Source organism: Rhinichthys klamathensis, unplaced genomic scaffold (genome assembly GCF_029890125.1).
Source record: "Rhinichthys klamathensis goyatoka isolate OS25496 unplaced genomic scaffold, OSU_Roscu_1.1 h1tg000100l_1, whole genome shotgun sequence".
Taxonomy (NCBI): Eukaryota; Metazoa; Chordata; class Actinopteri; order Cypriniformes; family Leuciscidae; genus Rhinichthys; species Rhinichthys klamathensis.
The window spans coordinates 1,018,443-1,033,754 of NW_026606639.1; the positions used below are offsets into that span (position 1 = coordinate 1,018,443).

A 15,312-nucleotide genomic window follows, 5' to 3' on the forward strand; every position below is an offset into this window, starting at 1 on the left:
TTATTTATAATGGTGTTTGTAATGATATCAGATTATGTTGTTACCTGAGAAAACCACTAGAGGTCACTGTGTGCTATGTGATGTGTGTTGTAACACAATGATTTTTTTTATTTTTAACAATATCAATGTACAAAAAACAAATAGGGAACAATCAAATGCCAATTACAAATATACACTTTTCCAAAAATATCTCCATCCTAAATGTCCATGTGTGTATATATTACATACAATAACAACAACAAAACAACATTCAATAACTATTATAGAGGGGGTGCAAGGAAAAATAAATAAATAAATAAGGTTTAAATCTTACCAAACTTAAAAGGAAAGAGACTCATACATGGATTTATACAATTCTTCAAGGGTTTGATTATCTTTGGATAAATGTTTTAAAGATAAAGTATTTTTTGCATTCATTTTAAAGTAATTTAAAGAGGGCTTATACTGTTATTCCACTTACTTTTGTGTATATGGTATTTACCCATTGTAATAATAATGTTCAAAGTGTATGACAACTCTTTTGAAAGACCATCTGCATAAACCAAAACCTAAAACAAATTTTGTGATGGAATTTCAGTGTTGATATCAACATTTAACCAACTGAAAGATCCTGCCAGTATTTGCAACATACAATGATAGATAAAGAAGAAACTGGGCACATGTAGAAATAAAGGAACACTTATTGTTACTGCACTGCAGATTGTTTAATTAAGCAAGTATTAAACAAAACAGTGTTGTTAATTGTTTATTAATATAGCCTATATAAAAATATATCTTCACCTTGTAGCCTACCCTTGCGCAGAGAATGTCTTTGCCTTGCGTTTGTTCAAGAGGGCGGGTGTTGCTCGGCTGACGGATCGCTCTGCTGTCCAATCAGAACACAGACATCGATGCGCACGGGTGCGCGCCGGAAGAGCGCGGCCGCCGCTGCAGAGCCAGTGAGAGCAGCTCCACCAAGCACACGGTGACAGGACTGAAATGGCGTAGCGCGCAGTCCACTGCCGCAGCAGCGCAGCGGGGCCAGGCTCACTGAACATTTCAGAGCCTGGCCCGTTGTACTCCAACCAACGAGTATGATAGGGATGACTTTTCGTTCCAGTTCACTCGCTTCCATACCAGCACGAGATCACCGGAGACGGTAAGTGCACGATAAGGATTGACTTGTACTACAAGAGCTTGGCTTTGTCTAATCTTTGTGTTGCAGTTTCGCATTCCAGCACTTGCGTCACTAGGTAGATGGTCATGCATTGTGCAGGAGTCGAGATGTACATTATTTGATTGTGCATTAATATTCAATTTCATTGTTCTTTCAGTCTACTTTTTCCATTCCTTCCATAAGTGCAGTAGAACTAATGGCTACATTGTTAAAGGAAAATGCAGATATTAACCTGCTTTGTCTTATCAAAACAGTGGCCCTCATATGTCATGACAAGAAGAGAAAGGAACAGTCCGGAAAGGAACTCATGACCAGGTAGGTCAGTTTGTGCAGCAGAAATAACACAAGATACTTCCTTGTTGGGCTGGGTATTGACACAGATTTAATTTGATTCAGCTTCAAAAGCTCTTGATATGATTAAATTCTGATTAACATTTGATTCAATTAATTTGGAGAATTATCAGGTACAGTATGACAATTTTCAAGTCTCAGCTATTTTGTACATTATTATTATTATTTGGTACATTACTATAATATTATATTATAAGTTATGATAAGACATCACTGACAGGTTTAGTAAAAAATATAATGAATAACTATGTGATATAGTACATAATTTTAGCATTTTGGTCATTTTCTTTCAAGATAATTCTCGAGTTATGGACATTAAATGACTTTCCTGAGTTAAATGTAATGTTATGTGACATATCATTGTTTCCGTGGTTGAAACAATGATTAAGCGATTACGAGACATTTCAGGCACTGTTTCTTCAACATACCTTCTGTCACGCCACATTAATAAAAAGCATCAAAACGGTATTTATTGTTAGAATTTCATTAATTTGAACACTTAAGACTGTTTCGTATCAAAAGTAACAAAGCACAAAGCAGCTTATTGTGATTATTGAATGGGAGGCTTGCAATAAATAATGTTTAGAGAAGTTTTGTTCATGCATCAACAAGAAAACAGCATAGACTAAAAGATCAATCTTGGGATTTAATAATCAATATCGGTACATCAAAATAAAGATAGACATAGTAATCGATATTATCATTGTTGGGCTTACTTCCTTGCCTTATCTGATCTGTTGCAGATGAGACCGTCTTTGTTCTTCAAATTGCCCTCCATCCTGATAAGTTGACCTTCCTCCAGAGATAATTCAGGGAAGTGTTTGTTCAGCATACCAACTGTCCCCGGTCTATGATAATATCATCCCTGCACTTTGAAGATGACAACTGAATTTGTTGTTATTCATGAAAGAACCATAAACTCTTCATGTGTCCAAAAAACTATAATAACAACATGATTGTGCCACAGTAAAGAACCATCTTCTGGTCATATTTGTTATAAATAAATCCAGTGGAGTATTTATATAGTTGCAGGTTGAGTTAAAAGAAAGTGAAAATGGAAAGAGCAAAAGCAAGATGAAGTAGCTTCATCCAAGAATTTTATTTTCTGCAGACTAAGTGCCTAGACACGTCCCAGCTCCTGTCTCTCAATTGACTATTTCCATAACTTAGCTTCAAACATACAAGTAAAGCACTGCTTGGACATTTATTTAGTCTTTGAAAATGCCTGAAAATGAGACTACAAACTGTAGACAGAAAGCTCTCTTCAAAAAATGTTTTCTCTCATCTCTGAACTGATATTGGTGCTTTACCCAAACCATGAACCTTTCTTCATGTTTTCTATGTACTTGTACTGACATACCAAGATAGACAGTGGCACACTGACCCAAGCATAAGCATTATAAATTCCACAGTTAAACCTTTCTAGTGGGGATGGGGTTCTGATGAGATGCAGGACATAATTAAATATAATTATTTTACTACCTCAGAAGTTACCACAGCTCAGACCCACACAGCAAGCGCTCTGATCAAACTATATTCACATTTCTTTTCTCGCTGTTATATAAATATAGTCATTGTCTGTCAAATAGTTTTGGTGGTCTGATAGAAGAGGAGTGATGATGTTTCTTCTCTTGTACATTACCTTATTAATAGGTGTAGGATTAAAAAATCGTGTAGAGACCTTATAGTTCACTGGTTGTATATTTGTCTTATATGTTCTCCAGGAGAACATGCAGGGCGAGATAAACACGTCACTTTCATCCAGTAACATTCTCATGGTTATCCTTCTCATTAGGCCTGAAGAAAGGCAGAAAAACGGTTACATGTTAGGCCCTGGTCACAACGGTCGAAAATAGTTGCTAATAGTATGTATGTTTTTAATGTAACATCTCAAATAGATTATGGCAAGTTGGTCTCTGGGTATCTGACACAGCCTGTGCTCGAACCTCAGCTACAGTGCACTGTGAAAATAGGGAATTAACTTCATCTGTAAGGAGAAAATGTACCTAATGTTTGTTTTGTTTGTATAGTAGTTTCTATCATACGGATTGGTAGAAATAAAAGTGTTATGTACGCAGTAAGAAGAGTAGTGAGGCCTCAGTGTGGGAAATGTGCAATACTTGTTTATTTCCTTTGTCTTGTTTTGAGATGAATATGTATATTGTACAAACAAGTGACAAGTTGTTCGCAAAAACAACAAAATCACCAATGTCTTCCATTAAATGATGTATAGTTTCATCCGCTTGCTTTAAGGTGGCGGGATTTGTAGTGCCAGCATAAACGTGGCCATGCATGTACGGTAGCGATGCTTGCTGAGTTTAATAGTCGTAGTGACATTCAGTATATGCTATAATAAAGTCGTTTAGAAAATAAAATTAGGCAGACAAAGATTTAGTTCTAGTAACCACCATGGATGCAGCATCCACACCTTGATCGATTTGATCAAGAAGCGACTAGGTGAGTCATTTTCTCTTGTTCAGAGTTTGTTTGTTTTAGTTTTTAATTGACAAGCACAGTTGTTTATTCATGGGTAATCACTATTAGTTAATAATAATGTGTTGTAGCATGCTGAGGATTTGAACAATGGTTGGTATTGACGTGCGGCTAGCCATGCTGAAATACATGTATGTTTCAAAAGCACTGTGTGAGTTTGTCCTAGTTTGTACTGTAAAAAATTAAGTTCTGGGCCCAAAATAGTCAACTTGGATCAAAACGAAAGTCTCTAACGGGCAAAAAAAAGAGTCTTGTTAGCTTAGAAGATAATACATGTGTTGAAGAGTTTAATTCGGTACCTGTTTCAAGATAAATCCTTATTATGGAAACAAAGACTTTTGCTAAAATGGTACATCCTGAAAGGTTTTTTTTTTTTTTGGTCTGTAACAATCAGACACAAGGGAGAATAGAGTACTCTCTTCCTGATTAGAAAGGGTAACCTAGAACTGTGTTTGTATTCATACCTCTAATATTGCATCTTCCATCAGGTATTATTGTCTCAGACTAGAGCTGTGGGTAGATTATTTCTAGTAGCAGAAACTCTTGATTTTAAAGTAACATGTAGAATATTAAGTGGCATAAAGCAATTATCAAAGCATTGTAATGTAGATAAATACCTCAATGACTGGAATGCAAACTATATTTTTTAAATATACTCGAAGATATGCAAGCCATGATGTGTATTAAGTTCATGATTTAGAAGCAATAATCAGTTCATGCATGAATTATAGTGTCCGAACAGTTTAGTGGTGTTTGTGAAATAGAAATCTGTAGCATATTTGTGATAGTGGTAAGTGTTTTATCCAGAACATCCCATCGCTCATACGGAACTATATACATTTCATAGAACAAAACAGCCCCATTTTTCACGGTCACCAAATAAATATGTGAAGTAAGGTAGCACTGGGGGTGTGACAAATATTAATATAAAGAACTTTTTATTTTGGACAGGTGTAAGAAAGTAGATAGGAAGTATATATATATGCAGGGCCTATGCCCTTCTATTGACTTTGCATGTTTACATACAAACCATTGTGGAACGCACATAAGCTGTTCATTGACAGCAATATGAGCAATGTTCTGGGTAGTAGCTTGAGACACTCTGATGATTCATTATATCAGTGAATCCTGGGTAAATAAAATGTACCACAATACATCCACAATACCGAGGATCCATTTGGGAATTTACATGTTTTTTTAATAAGAGTGCAAAAAAATAACATTTGCTGATGCATGGTAGAAGTGGATAAGAAATGTGTTGTGCTGCATGCAATAATTGAGCTTGGCTTGAACATATTTATGCAGAAATGTGATAACTAAATCTATGAGTGGACCAATGTTGTGACTTTCTTTTTCAAATGCATGAAATCCCAAAGGTTTATCTCTACTGTAAATTATTCACAGATGTATTCATTAAGAAATGTTACTTTTTGGATTTGAATATTGTATGATGAAAATGAAATTGTTACGAGTCTGTGATTCAAGAGGTAAAGTCGGATACAATACGTTTTTAGCAAAGCCTTAACAATTGAGTTTAAATGAAAAAAACCTAAAAATAGAATTTGACAGCTTATTTTTGTTCAATGCAAATAATGCAGTTTATACGCTTTGCTGACCTGATTTGTATTGACGATTTTGCCTCTGAATGTGAAACTCTATGCTTAGTCTGATCTATGCACTACAGATGCACCCCGCATGATTTTGTACAAAATATTACATTTTAGCAATAAAAAAAGCAGCATGGTGCCAATCATAAAATGTGTTTCCTTTCTTCAGTGTTCTATTTTTCAGTAGTGTAAGAGATCACATTAGACATTTTTCCTGCAATATATATATTTTTATTTTTCATAATATATGAACAATGCAAATAAAGAAATGCAACATAGTAACCAAGCTAATTAATATTTCACACATTTTTGAAGAACCAAAGTCCCATTCAGTACATCACACAAATATATAAATACTTTATTACAACACTGTTACAACAAGAAAGCGGTACATATTCCACACCTGCCATTTCTTTAGTTTACATTGTGTGTAGACAATTTTTCCATCATTCCCTCCAGAATATTCACCTGCTTCAGTTGAGCTTCTAAATACTGCTTCAGCTAGAAAAAGGAGAAAGAAAATCCACAATGTTCAATCCAACTCAGTTAAGCAGCTGTTAAATCAACCTAAAATATAATTTAATAGAATATAATGTTGCTCTACTTCTGTACAATAAGCAGTGAATGAATGAGTACATAAATACAAACCTCTTTAATATTTTTGTCCACGAGTCTGTGTTTGAAGTTGATTTTGGAGGCTTTAACACATGTGCCACTTCTTAGCATGTAACTAAAATATAATAAATAAACATGTCAAAATAAAAATGTCTGTCAGAATAATAATAAAATAAAATAAAAACATTACAAAAAATCTCATGTGCACATTATTATCATTAAACTACTCCCACCAGTTGATAAGCTCTTTTCGTAAAAGGAAGAGATTTCGTAAAGCAGACAGGTGCTCTGGGGTGGAGTGAAGAACCAGGCCAACAGTACCATGGCAACCAGCACAGTGAAGGACCTGGTAGGTGCTAGAGATAGAGAAATCACAATGGGACATCCGACACACATGCTGGACATGAGCTGAAGCGGCTGAAATATATAGAAATAGAAAGGAATACTTACGAGGAAGCCAGTTTACCCTTCAAACTCATATCCAGCTTTTTATTCACCCTCACATCCTCAGTAACATCTGGAAAGGGAAAGATTAAAATGTCTTTGCAGAGATTATTACAACACACCCACCCACCCACGTGTTTGGTGTATTTTACAAACCTTTTCATGACTGAATCTATATCTTCACAGGTTTTTAGTCTGCATGCTTTTAAAATAAGGTAATTTGCAACTTACTCAAACAAATGATACTCTGGAGGCTCTGGACTTCCCCGCAGATGCCGAGAGAGTCTCCTAGCACTGTGTTGCATGTCATGCATTGGAGAACACTGCAATTCCTATAGTCTACCATACATATTTCTCTGTCTGTCACTGCTCTTAGCTGATCTGCAATTGAACTGGTCTGTGTCGAGTCACATGGACCGATATCATAAGAGCTTTCGAGCAAACTTCGAGTGCTGTTCGACATTGTTAGCTAGTAGCTACTTTTGTTTTGTCCTTGTTCTGCAGTGCTCACCCAAGTTCAAAAGACGCAACCACGATTCATTTATTGGCTTGAACTCTAGGTGGCGCCCAAAACCCCTCATCAAACCCCGCTTTTGGCTAAGCCTTTCAGCCAATCAAAACCAACGAGACATAAACGCCACTTCTTATTGGGTGTAGTGCAGCGTCATGGGCTTCTCAACCAATCATGTAACGTAAAGGGTTGTTTTTGAAACACGGTTATTTCATTTTTCAAACGGCAATCCCACCTAAACAAACCGATCTGTATAACAGAGAGACCGTCGATATTACGTTATATTTCTGCATTTGGCATTAAGCTTATCCACAATATGGATTTGGACTCGCTTAAATATGCGGAATTGCAGCGCCTCGCTAAAGAAGTTGGAATGAAAGCGAATATGAAGGTAAATCGCGTTTACTAAGTATAAGTGATGCAGTGCTGTTTGCATGCTGCCAACCCATGTAACAGTTATACTAAATGCTAAATGATCTGCATTATATTCACACACACGCACACACACATATATATATATATAGGATTTTAACTCTTTGTGGCTGTATGTTTTCTATTTTCTAAATGCTCGGTTTTAATTGCATTTAGGCTGAAAAACTATTGAAAGCTTTAAAAGAGCACTTTTCAAAACAACAACAACAGCAGACATCGGAAAATGTGAGTAATATCTTTGTTTATTGTCACCCATAATCTGTTCGAAATGTGAAGATTTGTAATAACAGAAGCAACACTGCATTGTTTGCAGGGGAATGATTTAGCCGACGCGCACGACGACGATGCTGTCCCGCCCGTTGACTCGCAAAGCGCGCACACGGCAACGTTTGTGACCGAGCGCCGAGCAAAAGGACGCACTGCCAAGAGAAAGCTCAGTGACTTCCCACCTGTCACTGCTCAGGTATACACGAGCATATGTACAGAACATATCTTTTATTCTAATTTATAAACGTTATGTAATGAATTGTTTTTAATATGTAATATTTAGACTGAAGAAAAGCAGGCACAAGAGGAGAGCCGAAGGGGCTCCAAGAGAAGGAAGGTGTCCTCAGCCAAGAACACACAGACTCTGATTCCACCTGAAATCTCTACTAAAGAGGATACTGTGGAGAAAGCTCTAGAATCTGGGGAAACCAATCCAGACTCTGAAGATGCTTCTACAGAGCCAAGTGCGAAAGGTGAGGCTTGAAGAATTATACTCAATTTCAAGTTGCTCGTGGAGAGTAGATATTATCAATCATCCTTTTAATTACAATCTAATAGATAAGGGAGTTGAGGAGGTTATTTATTGGTTTGTGTTTGTACAGTGTATGCGGTGGTGACTTTTAAAATGTATATCTTGCAGGTGTGGGGAGAAGAACCGTGGGTAAAATCCCCCGTCATGAAGGTCTGATGAAGAGGAAACCTACGCTGCGGCCGACAACTCCTAGTAATACGATCCTTCCTTCCAACTATATATGTGAAAAGAAAATATATTTTCCAGTTCCTTTAATATTCAAATGACAGTTTCTTGTTTAGATGACTGTTCTGTCTGAGCTCATTTAAGATTTGTAACCAAATATTCTGAGCTCTGCCCTTCAGTAATGCATTTGCAAATCTCCATTTCCCAGATTTCAAAAAACTCCATGAGGCTCATTTCAAAAAGTTGGAGTCCATCGATTCGTATGTGCAAAGGAAGAACAAACAAATGGAGGTGATCAGGAATTCAGTCAAGGAGCTGAAGGTAACAATGACCTAGGATTATTATTATTATTATTATTAACTAAAACTATTAGTGGTTTATATATTTATTTATTTTTGTAATTTTAGACACTGTCAGAAAAGACGCTGAAGAAATCGGTCGAGACAAAGGCTCAAACTGTAAGTCACCAAACAAGTCCTATCAGCTGTCAGGATTCACTTTTTGAATTCGCACACATCCTGATCATAAATTTGTGTAATATATTTTTTAATTAAATTGGCATATGAAGAAATTTCTAAATGGGCTGAGGCTGGGATTTAGTGAGTTTGAAGTGAAAGTATTGAAGTGAACGTATACTATGTGCGGAGAGCATTCACTCAGTATTATTATCTCATTTTTGACAGAGGTGGCTTTTGCATCGGAGGTCTTTTCATATATTTTTTCTAAAACTATGGAAAGAAATCTCACATCTTGTTGAATGACAGTTGTATTGTGTCTGAGTCAAACCAGTTTATTTCTGGAAGAGGTTGACCTGAATCATAAGCAAGCTTTGGTATTGTCTCCCATTAGAAGGTGGCTTCTAGCCGAGCATCTCTCTTCAGTCCTGGAGTGCAGGAGAAGAAACCAGTGCCAGAAAAACGCAGGCTCACTCAGCAGACTGCCAGCAAGTCTGCATTGAAAGACAGCACCACCTTCAGGCCAACAGTCCTCACCACCAATAAAATTAATGTCAGGTAAATACATCAGTATGCTTTAATCCACTTAACATTTATAATGCTTTTAGTATTGAGATCTAGTTAAATATAGGTGCTAAAGCCAAGCATTGACAAATAAAGTGACTTTTCACTTAACTGCTGCGTTTCTGTCTCTAGGTTCTCAAAGGCCACTCACGATAACGAATACAAGCGTTCTCTTGTAAAGACTCCAGCTCGTATGTCTCCTCTTGTCTCTCTCACCTTCACTCCGGGAAGAAAATCTGATGTTCATACCAAATCTGAACTTAATAAAAGTGTCAACACCATCAATAAAACACCTGGTATGGGTAATTCCATTGTGTTGCACTAATCATTTTTATAACTGATTTTATGACGCTTTGGTTTCATTTGTTGTTGGTTTTTACAGGAGTTACTCCATTTGTTTTTAATGGGAACAACAGCATGTCAGTCACACCTGGTACCACCAACAAGAATACATTTGATCTGAAGGCCAGTCTCTCTCGTCCACTCACCTACAAACCACACAAAGGTTTGTCCACACTCAGACAAATATATAATGTAATGCCTGGGACTAATGTGTCAGGCACTGCTTTCTTGAATTTAATCTTGTATCTGCTCGCTATTCATTGTCTTCTTTAATTTCTGCAGGAAAACTGAAGGCTTTTGGAGCTACACAGGAGAACACAGAACTTAATAAATCTCAGACTGTTCCTTCACACCAGAAAAACTATAAACAGCACCAAGTTCGAACCAGGTTAGATGCTTATTTTGGTTATCCATTGAGATATGCAATACTGTTCAGTAAGATTTTTTTTTTTAAATTTAGCAAGGATGCATTAAATCGGTCAAAAGTGACAGTTAAAAACAGTTATACTGTTTCTTTCTGTTTCTATATTTGTAATTCCGGAAAAATAAAAATCACTGTTTCCATGAAAACATTAAGCAGCAAAACTGTTTTCAACACTGATAATAATAATAAATGGTTCTTGAGCACCAACTCAGCATATTAGCATGATTTCTAAAGGATCATGTGCAAATTCAGCTTTGCCATCACTGGAGTAAATTACATTTTAAAATATAATAGAAAATAGTTATTTAAATAGTAATAATATTTCATAGTATTGCTGTTTTTTTATTGCATTTGATCAAATAAATGCAGCCTTGGTGAACCTGAGACTTCAAGAACTTAAAAAAAAATCTTACCGACCCCACTTTAAACTGTAGCGTGCATTTAAATTTGATCTGTCTCATAGATTAAAATAACTTTCTCATTGAATATGCTTTGTCTTTTTAAACTTTCAGAGAGGAGCGACGTGCCAAGCACACAGTAGACCGAAAACAGAAGAAAGAGAATATGCTGGGTGCCAGACGAGGCTTGGTCATGGCCTAACTCCATTGTCTTTTCTGTTTTGCTATTTTAGACCCTCGCTGTACATGTTAACTTTTGTCCTTTTTGTTCCAAATTTTTTACATTTTTACTCTTCTGTAAACATCTGTTTATTAACATAGGTTAATGTGCAGTGAGGTAATCCATTTATAGATGAGGATTTTATATCTTAAACATTGTTTTTGATTTATGTGTGAAGAGATGCCCTGGTGAATTGTATTTAGTATGAATGGTTACATTTGTACTGGGACAAAAACAGTAGTCACTTAAAACATTGGTCACACAAAATGTCTATTTGAACTTGAGCGATATTCATAAATTATCATTTTGTACTTTTGTCCTTCATGTGGTCATTTGTGTATATATATGTGTTAAAGATATTGGCCTGCAAAAAATACATCCAATGATTTGTTTTTACAAAGTTTTTATTAATAAAACGTTTGTAACGTTTGTTATCTGTGATTGCTGAATCCTCTAATCCAATTAGACCTCAGGGTTTCTCTTGTAAAGCTCATAAGCAAACTCCTCTGTGTGGGCAAGGTCGTTACACAGACCAATGAAGTCAATCTCCAGCTGAAATGGACCGTCTGCCTTGTCCCCCAACGTAAAACCAATACTCTTTACCTAAGAGCACACAAACAAGTTTTGAATCTGAGGTATGAATTTGCACCACAATGCTCTCATAAATGTATCATAAGAGGAAATAGAAGGATTAATGATTAGATGCTCATATCAATTACTAGGTAAACTGAGGAAATAAAGTCATGCTGACCTTATCTAACCAGAGGACATGCTGGTTATCCTGTATTCTTCCACGACTGGAAAGGAAAAACTTGGAGAATGGGATCTGTAAGATAGTGATGATTGTACAATTAATAAGCAAGAGATCTGGACCCTTCAAAAGTTTGGGGCATAGTACGGTTTTTGAAAGAAGTCTCATGCTCACCAAGGCATTTATTTGATCATAAAAACAGTAATATTGTGAAATTAAAAAAAAATATATATATTTAAATTAAATTTCCCATACCAGGAACATGTATCAAAGCACTAATGAACTATATATAGACAGTTGCCATGAGAACTGTCAAAATATTATTACAATTTCTAATAACGGTTTTCTATTTCAATATAAATTTATATATAAATGTCTTTTATTTCTGATGGCAAAGCAGAGTTTTCAGCATCCTTACTCTTCAGTGTCACATGATCCTTCAGAAATCATTCCAATATGCTGATTTGGTTGATCTTATTATTATCAGTTGAAAACAGTAAATATTTTTGTAGAAACCGTGGTACATTATTTTCATGATTCTTTGATGTAAGTTCAAAAGAACAACATTTATTTGAAAAGGAATTTTTGTAACAATATAAGTTTTTACAGACACTTTTGATTGTTAATTTAATGTTTCCTTGATGAATAAAAGTATCTTACTGACCCCAAACTTTTCAATGTAGTGTAAAACAGATTAATTTCAATGCACTTTCATATGAACTGCAGATGAAGTGTCTCTAGATTTCCATTAATGTAAAATTCTTAAGACATGCCTTAACATCCTGCCAGTAGGGTCCTCCTCTAGTGTAGAGGAAGTAACTGTAGATGTCATCTCTCTGATGAGAAAAGAAGGTCTCAGCAGACACGTTTACCATCCACGGTCTTCCATCTCCCCGGATACGCATATGTAAAGTGTTGAAACTTGACCAGTCATAGGTCTTTTTTCTGTCAAATGAGGCCTGCAGCAGAGAGGAATATTATAAGGTCAAATAATATGTTATTTCCCCTTACGGCTAAATTTAAATTTATGCAAATAAACTCTAAAGCTGTGTTTCTAATTTCTAATAACTTGCAACTCATGAATTATAGTATTTCAATGTACTTTCATTATAAATTGTACAATTCTAAATTGAAAACCCTATACAATACTGTTCAAATGTTTGGGGTCAATCAGACTTTTTAAAAAGAAATTAATACTTTTATTCATCAAGGATGCATTAAATTGACCAAATGTGACGAAGACATTTATAATGTTTTAAAAGATTTCTGTTTCAAATGAATGCTGTTCTTTTGAATGCTCAATTCATCAAAGAATCCTGATTTTTTTAAATCAGTTTTCACAAAAATATTAAGCAGCACAACTGTTTTTCAACATTGATAATAATAATAATAAATGTTTCTTGAGCAGCAAATCAGCATATTAGAATGATTTCTGAAGGATCATGTGAGACTGTGAAAACTGGAGTTATGATGCTAAAAATAAAGCTTTGATCACAGCAATAAATTATATTTTAAAATATATATTCAAATAGAAAACATTTATTTTTAAATTTCACAATATTACTGTTTTTCTGTATTTTTGGTCAAATAGATGCAGCCTTGGTGAGCATAAGAGACTTCTTTCAAAAACATTTAAAAAAAATTGACTGACCCCAAACTTTTGAATGGTATTGTAAATCCAAGATTCTGTCTAAACCATGTTTTCATGTGATCTGTGTCAGTTTAAATACACAATAGAAAATATAATTTTGAAAGGAAGGAGTCATTATATTACAAATTAATTTAAACTTTTTCATCCTAGCTATTCACATTAATAACCTTAATCCCCACTGAAAAAAAAGTCCTGCAGAAAGCTCAGTCTTTATTTATTATTAAACCAAGCAGATAGCAAGAAAATAATTGAATAAGACATCTGAAATGTGATGAATAAGTAATCAGATTATGGATCAGACAGAGAGATGTACTGACCAAAGGTTGTTTGGAGCGCAGAGTGCAGTATCCACTGTATCGAGTCTCTCCATCACGAGGAGGCGTGGAGCACAAAGACCCGTACAGAAAACACGTGGTGTTGTTCTTTCCCAGTTTGGTGTATGCCACACTATGGCCCCCAATTTCCTGATCAGATGACACGACCCACAGATCGAGACTCTCCGGCCCACGGAACTCCCACTGGACACGGGTCTGTTCCAGCATGTGCTCTAGTAATGGCCTTCCTTCTGGTCCAGTCCAGCGTTGGACAAACTCATCCTTCAACAATCCAATGTGCTTCTTGATACCCTCCACACCTTTGGAGAAATCAAAGTGTATCTTTTGCCAAGGCCAACGGGTGTCTGGGGGCTGACCCGGTCTGCGGTAATCTCGTTCGTAGATGTTCCTGGTGCTTAGTATAGCTGAGCATCCGAGCGTAGATGGAAATAACAGTGGCTGCCTGTGAGTGACTCCATAAACTCCTGGCAGAGCTTTTAATGCTTTCCTCGATACAGCCATTTGGTCCGAGTAGCTCTTGTGACCAGATCAGTAGAAGAATATGCTGAAAAAAGGAAAACATCATATGTAATGAAAATGAAACGCCTTTTTATATTAACTGTCATATAACATACGGTTGATCTTCTGGATTCAAATGTTTTCACTTTTTAAATTGGGCTCTGGGGAGCCCCAGAGGGTTGAAAATGTAAAAATAAATAAAACATTAAAAAGATTCAAATAAATAAATACATTCAAGTAAATAAGTAAATAAAGATGAGAGTAAAAATAAATAATACATTTTAGATTTAAATAATTAAGTAAACAATAAAATTGGGATTCAATTTAATGAGTAAAAAACAAAAATGAGATTTAAATACATAATACATTTAACAGTGCAGTACTATAGTGGGTAAAAAACTTGATTGATACAAGATATTTTCCAATTAATATTTTAAATTGGTTAAGTACATTTGGTATGTCCATTTGAATTAGCTTGAATTGGGTCTTTATACATGAAAATATACGGCTGCCCTTTAAATTTTAGGATGGTGGTCTCTTGCACGATCATACATGGAGGTCCGTGGAATCTAAAAGATTGAAAACCCCAAAAACCAACTCTAAAGAGTACCACAATAGTACATTAACATGCAAAAAGCCCCTGAATATCTTACAGTCATCTCTCTTTTCTTTGCAAACACTTACACGTTCACCTGATTGTAATGAGATCTTAGTTGACTGGATATGACATTCAGAAGTCACATGAAAAAGCCACTGAGTGATTGAATGTTAATGACAGTTATTATTACATGCTACAGCTATGCTACAAACACTGAGGGTGACCACATTTGTCATATCTAAAAAACAATAAAAGAATAAACGTAAAATATGTCTCGAAAAGCAATTCATTTTTACTACTCATTTGTGCCATTGCAGTCCGTCATATAATCTGTCCTTACCTGAAACAAGCACACGTGATTATGGTCCTACCGACACCAAATATCTCTCGCAGGTGATTCCCACCCACATCACATTTAGTGATTATCAAATAATATTATAATTTTGGCTAAATAAATGTATACATATTAGTTACAATTAACAAATACAGCACATCTCTAGTCC

At 35.6% G+C, this 15,312-nt stretch overlaps 3 protein-coding genes and 1 long non-coding RNA gene across 4 annotated transcripts; 2 read left to right on the forward strand and 2 right to left on the reverse strand.

Annotated features, from left to right (window-relative positions):
* Nucleotides 1-911: 911 nt before the first annotated feature.
* On the forward strand, nucleotides 912-2,528 carry LOC130086809 (uncharacterized). The gene is made up of 3 exons (XR_008807261.1): nucleotides 912-1,138; nucleotides 1,411-1,471; nucleotides 2,251-2,528. It is a non-coding gene; the product is annotated as an uncharacterized LOC130086809 (long non-coding RNA).
* Nucleotides 2,529-6,010: 3,482 nt separating this feature from the next.
* oip5 (opa interacting protein 5) lies at nucleotides 6,011-7,149 on the reverse strand. Its single transcript, XM_056252982.1, has 5 exons — nucleotides 6,898-7,149; nucleotides 6,673-6,739; nucleotides 6,456-6,578; nucleotides 6,256-6,337; nucleotides 6,011-6,108 (listed from the first exon to the last, which is right to left on the reverse strand). The coding sequence occupies exons 1-5, from the start codon at nucleotides 7,127-7,129 to the stop codon at nucleotides 6,022-6,024; spliced, it is 591 nt and encodes a 196-aa protein (XP_056108957.1). The 5' UTR covers nucleotides 7,130-7,149; the 3' UTR covers nucleotides 6,011-6,021.
* Nucleotides 7,150-7,409: 260 nt separating this feature from the next.
* On the forward strand, nucleotides 7,410-11,405 carry nusap1 (nucleolar and spindle associated protein 1). The gene is made up of 12 exons (XM_056253010.1): nucleotides 7,410-7,568; nucleotides 7,766-7,834; nucleotides 7,923-8,072; nucleotides 8,160-8,349; nucleotides 8,517-8,600; nucleotides 8,782-8,894; nucleotides 8,981-9,031; nucleotides 9,423-9,586; nucleotides 9,725-9,888; nucleotides 9,975-10,097; nucleotides 10,217-10,322; nucleotides 10,871-11,405. The coding sequence occupies exons 1-12, from the start codon at nucleotides 7,494-7,496 to the stop codon at nucleotides 10,956-10,958; spliced, it is 1,377 nt and encodes a 458-aa protein (XP_056108985.1). The 5' UTR covers nucleotides 7,410-7,493; the 3' UTR covers nucleotides 10,959-11,405.
* ndufaf1 (NADH:ubiquinone oxidoreductase complex assembly factor 1) lies at nucleotides 11,363-14,272 on the reverse strand. Its single transcript, XM_056253011.1, has 4 exons — nucleotides 13,696-14,272; nucleotides 12,501-12,686; nucleotides 11,728-11,802; nucleotides 11,363-11,579 (listed from the first exon to the last, which is right to left on the reverse strand). Exons 1-4 carry the CDS (start codon nucleotides 14,212-14,214, stop codon nucleotides 11,439-11,441), a joined length of 921 nt encoding a protein of 306 aa, XP_056108986.1. The 5' UTR covers nucleotides 14,215-14,272; the 3' UTR covers nucleotides 11,363-11,438.
* Between the last annotated feature and the right edge of the window lie 1,040 nt (nucleotides 14,273-15,312).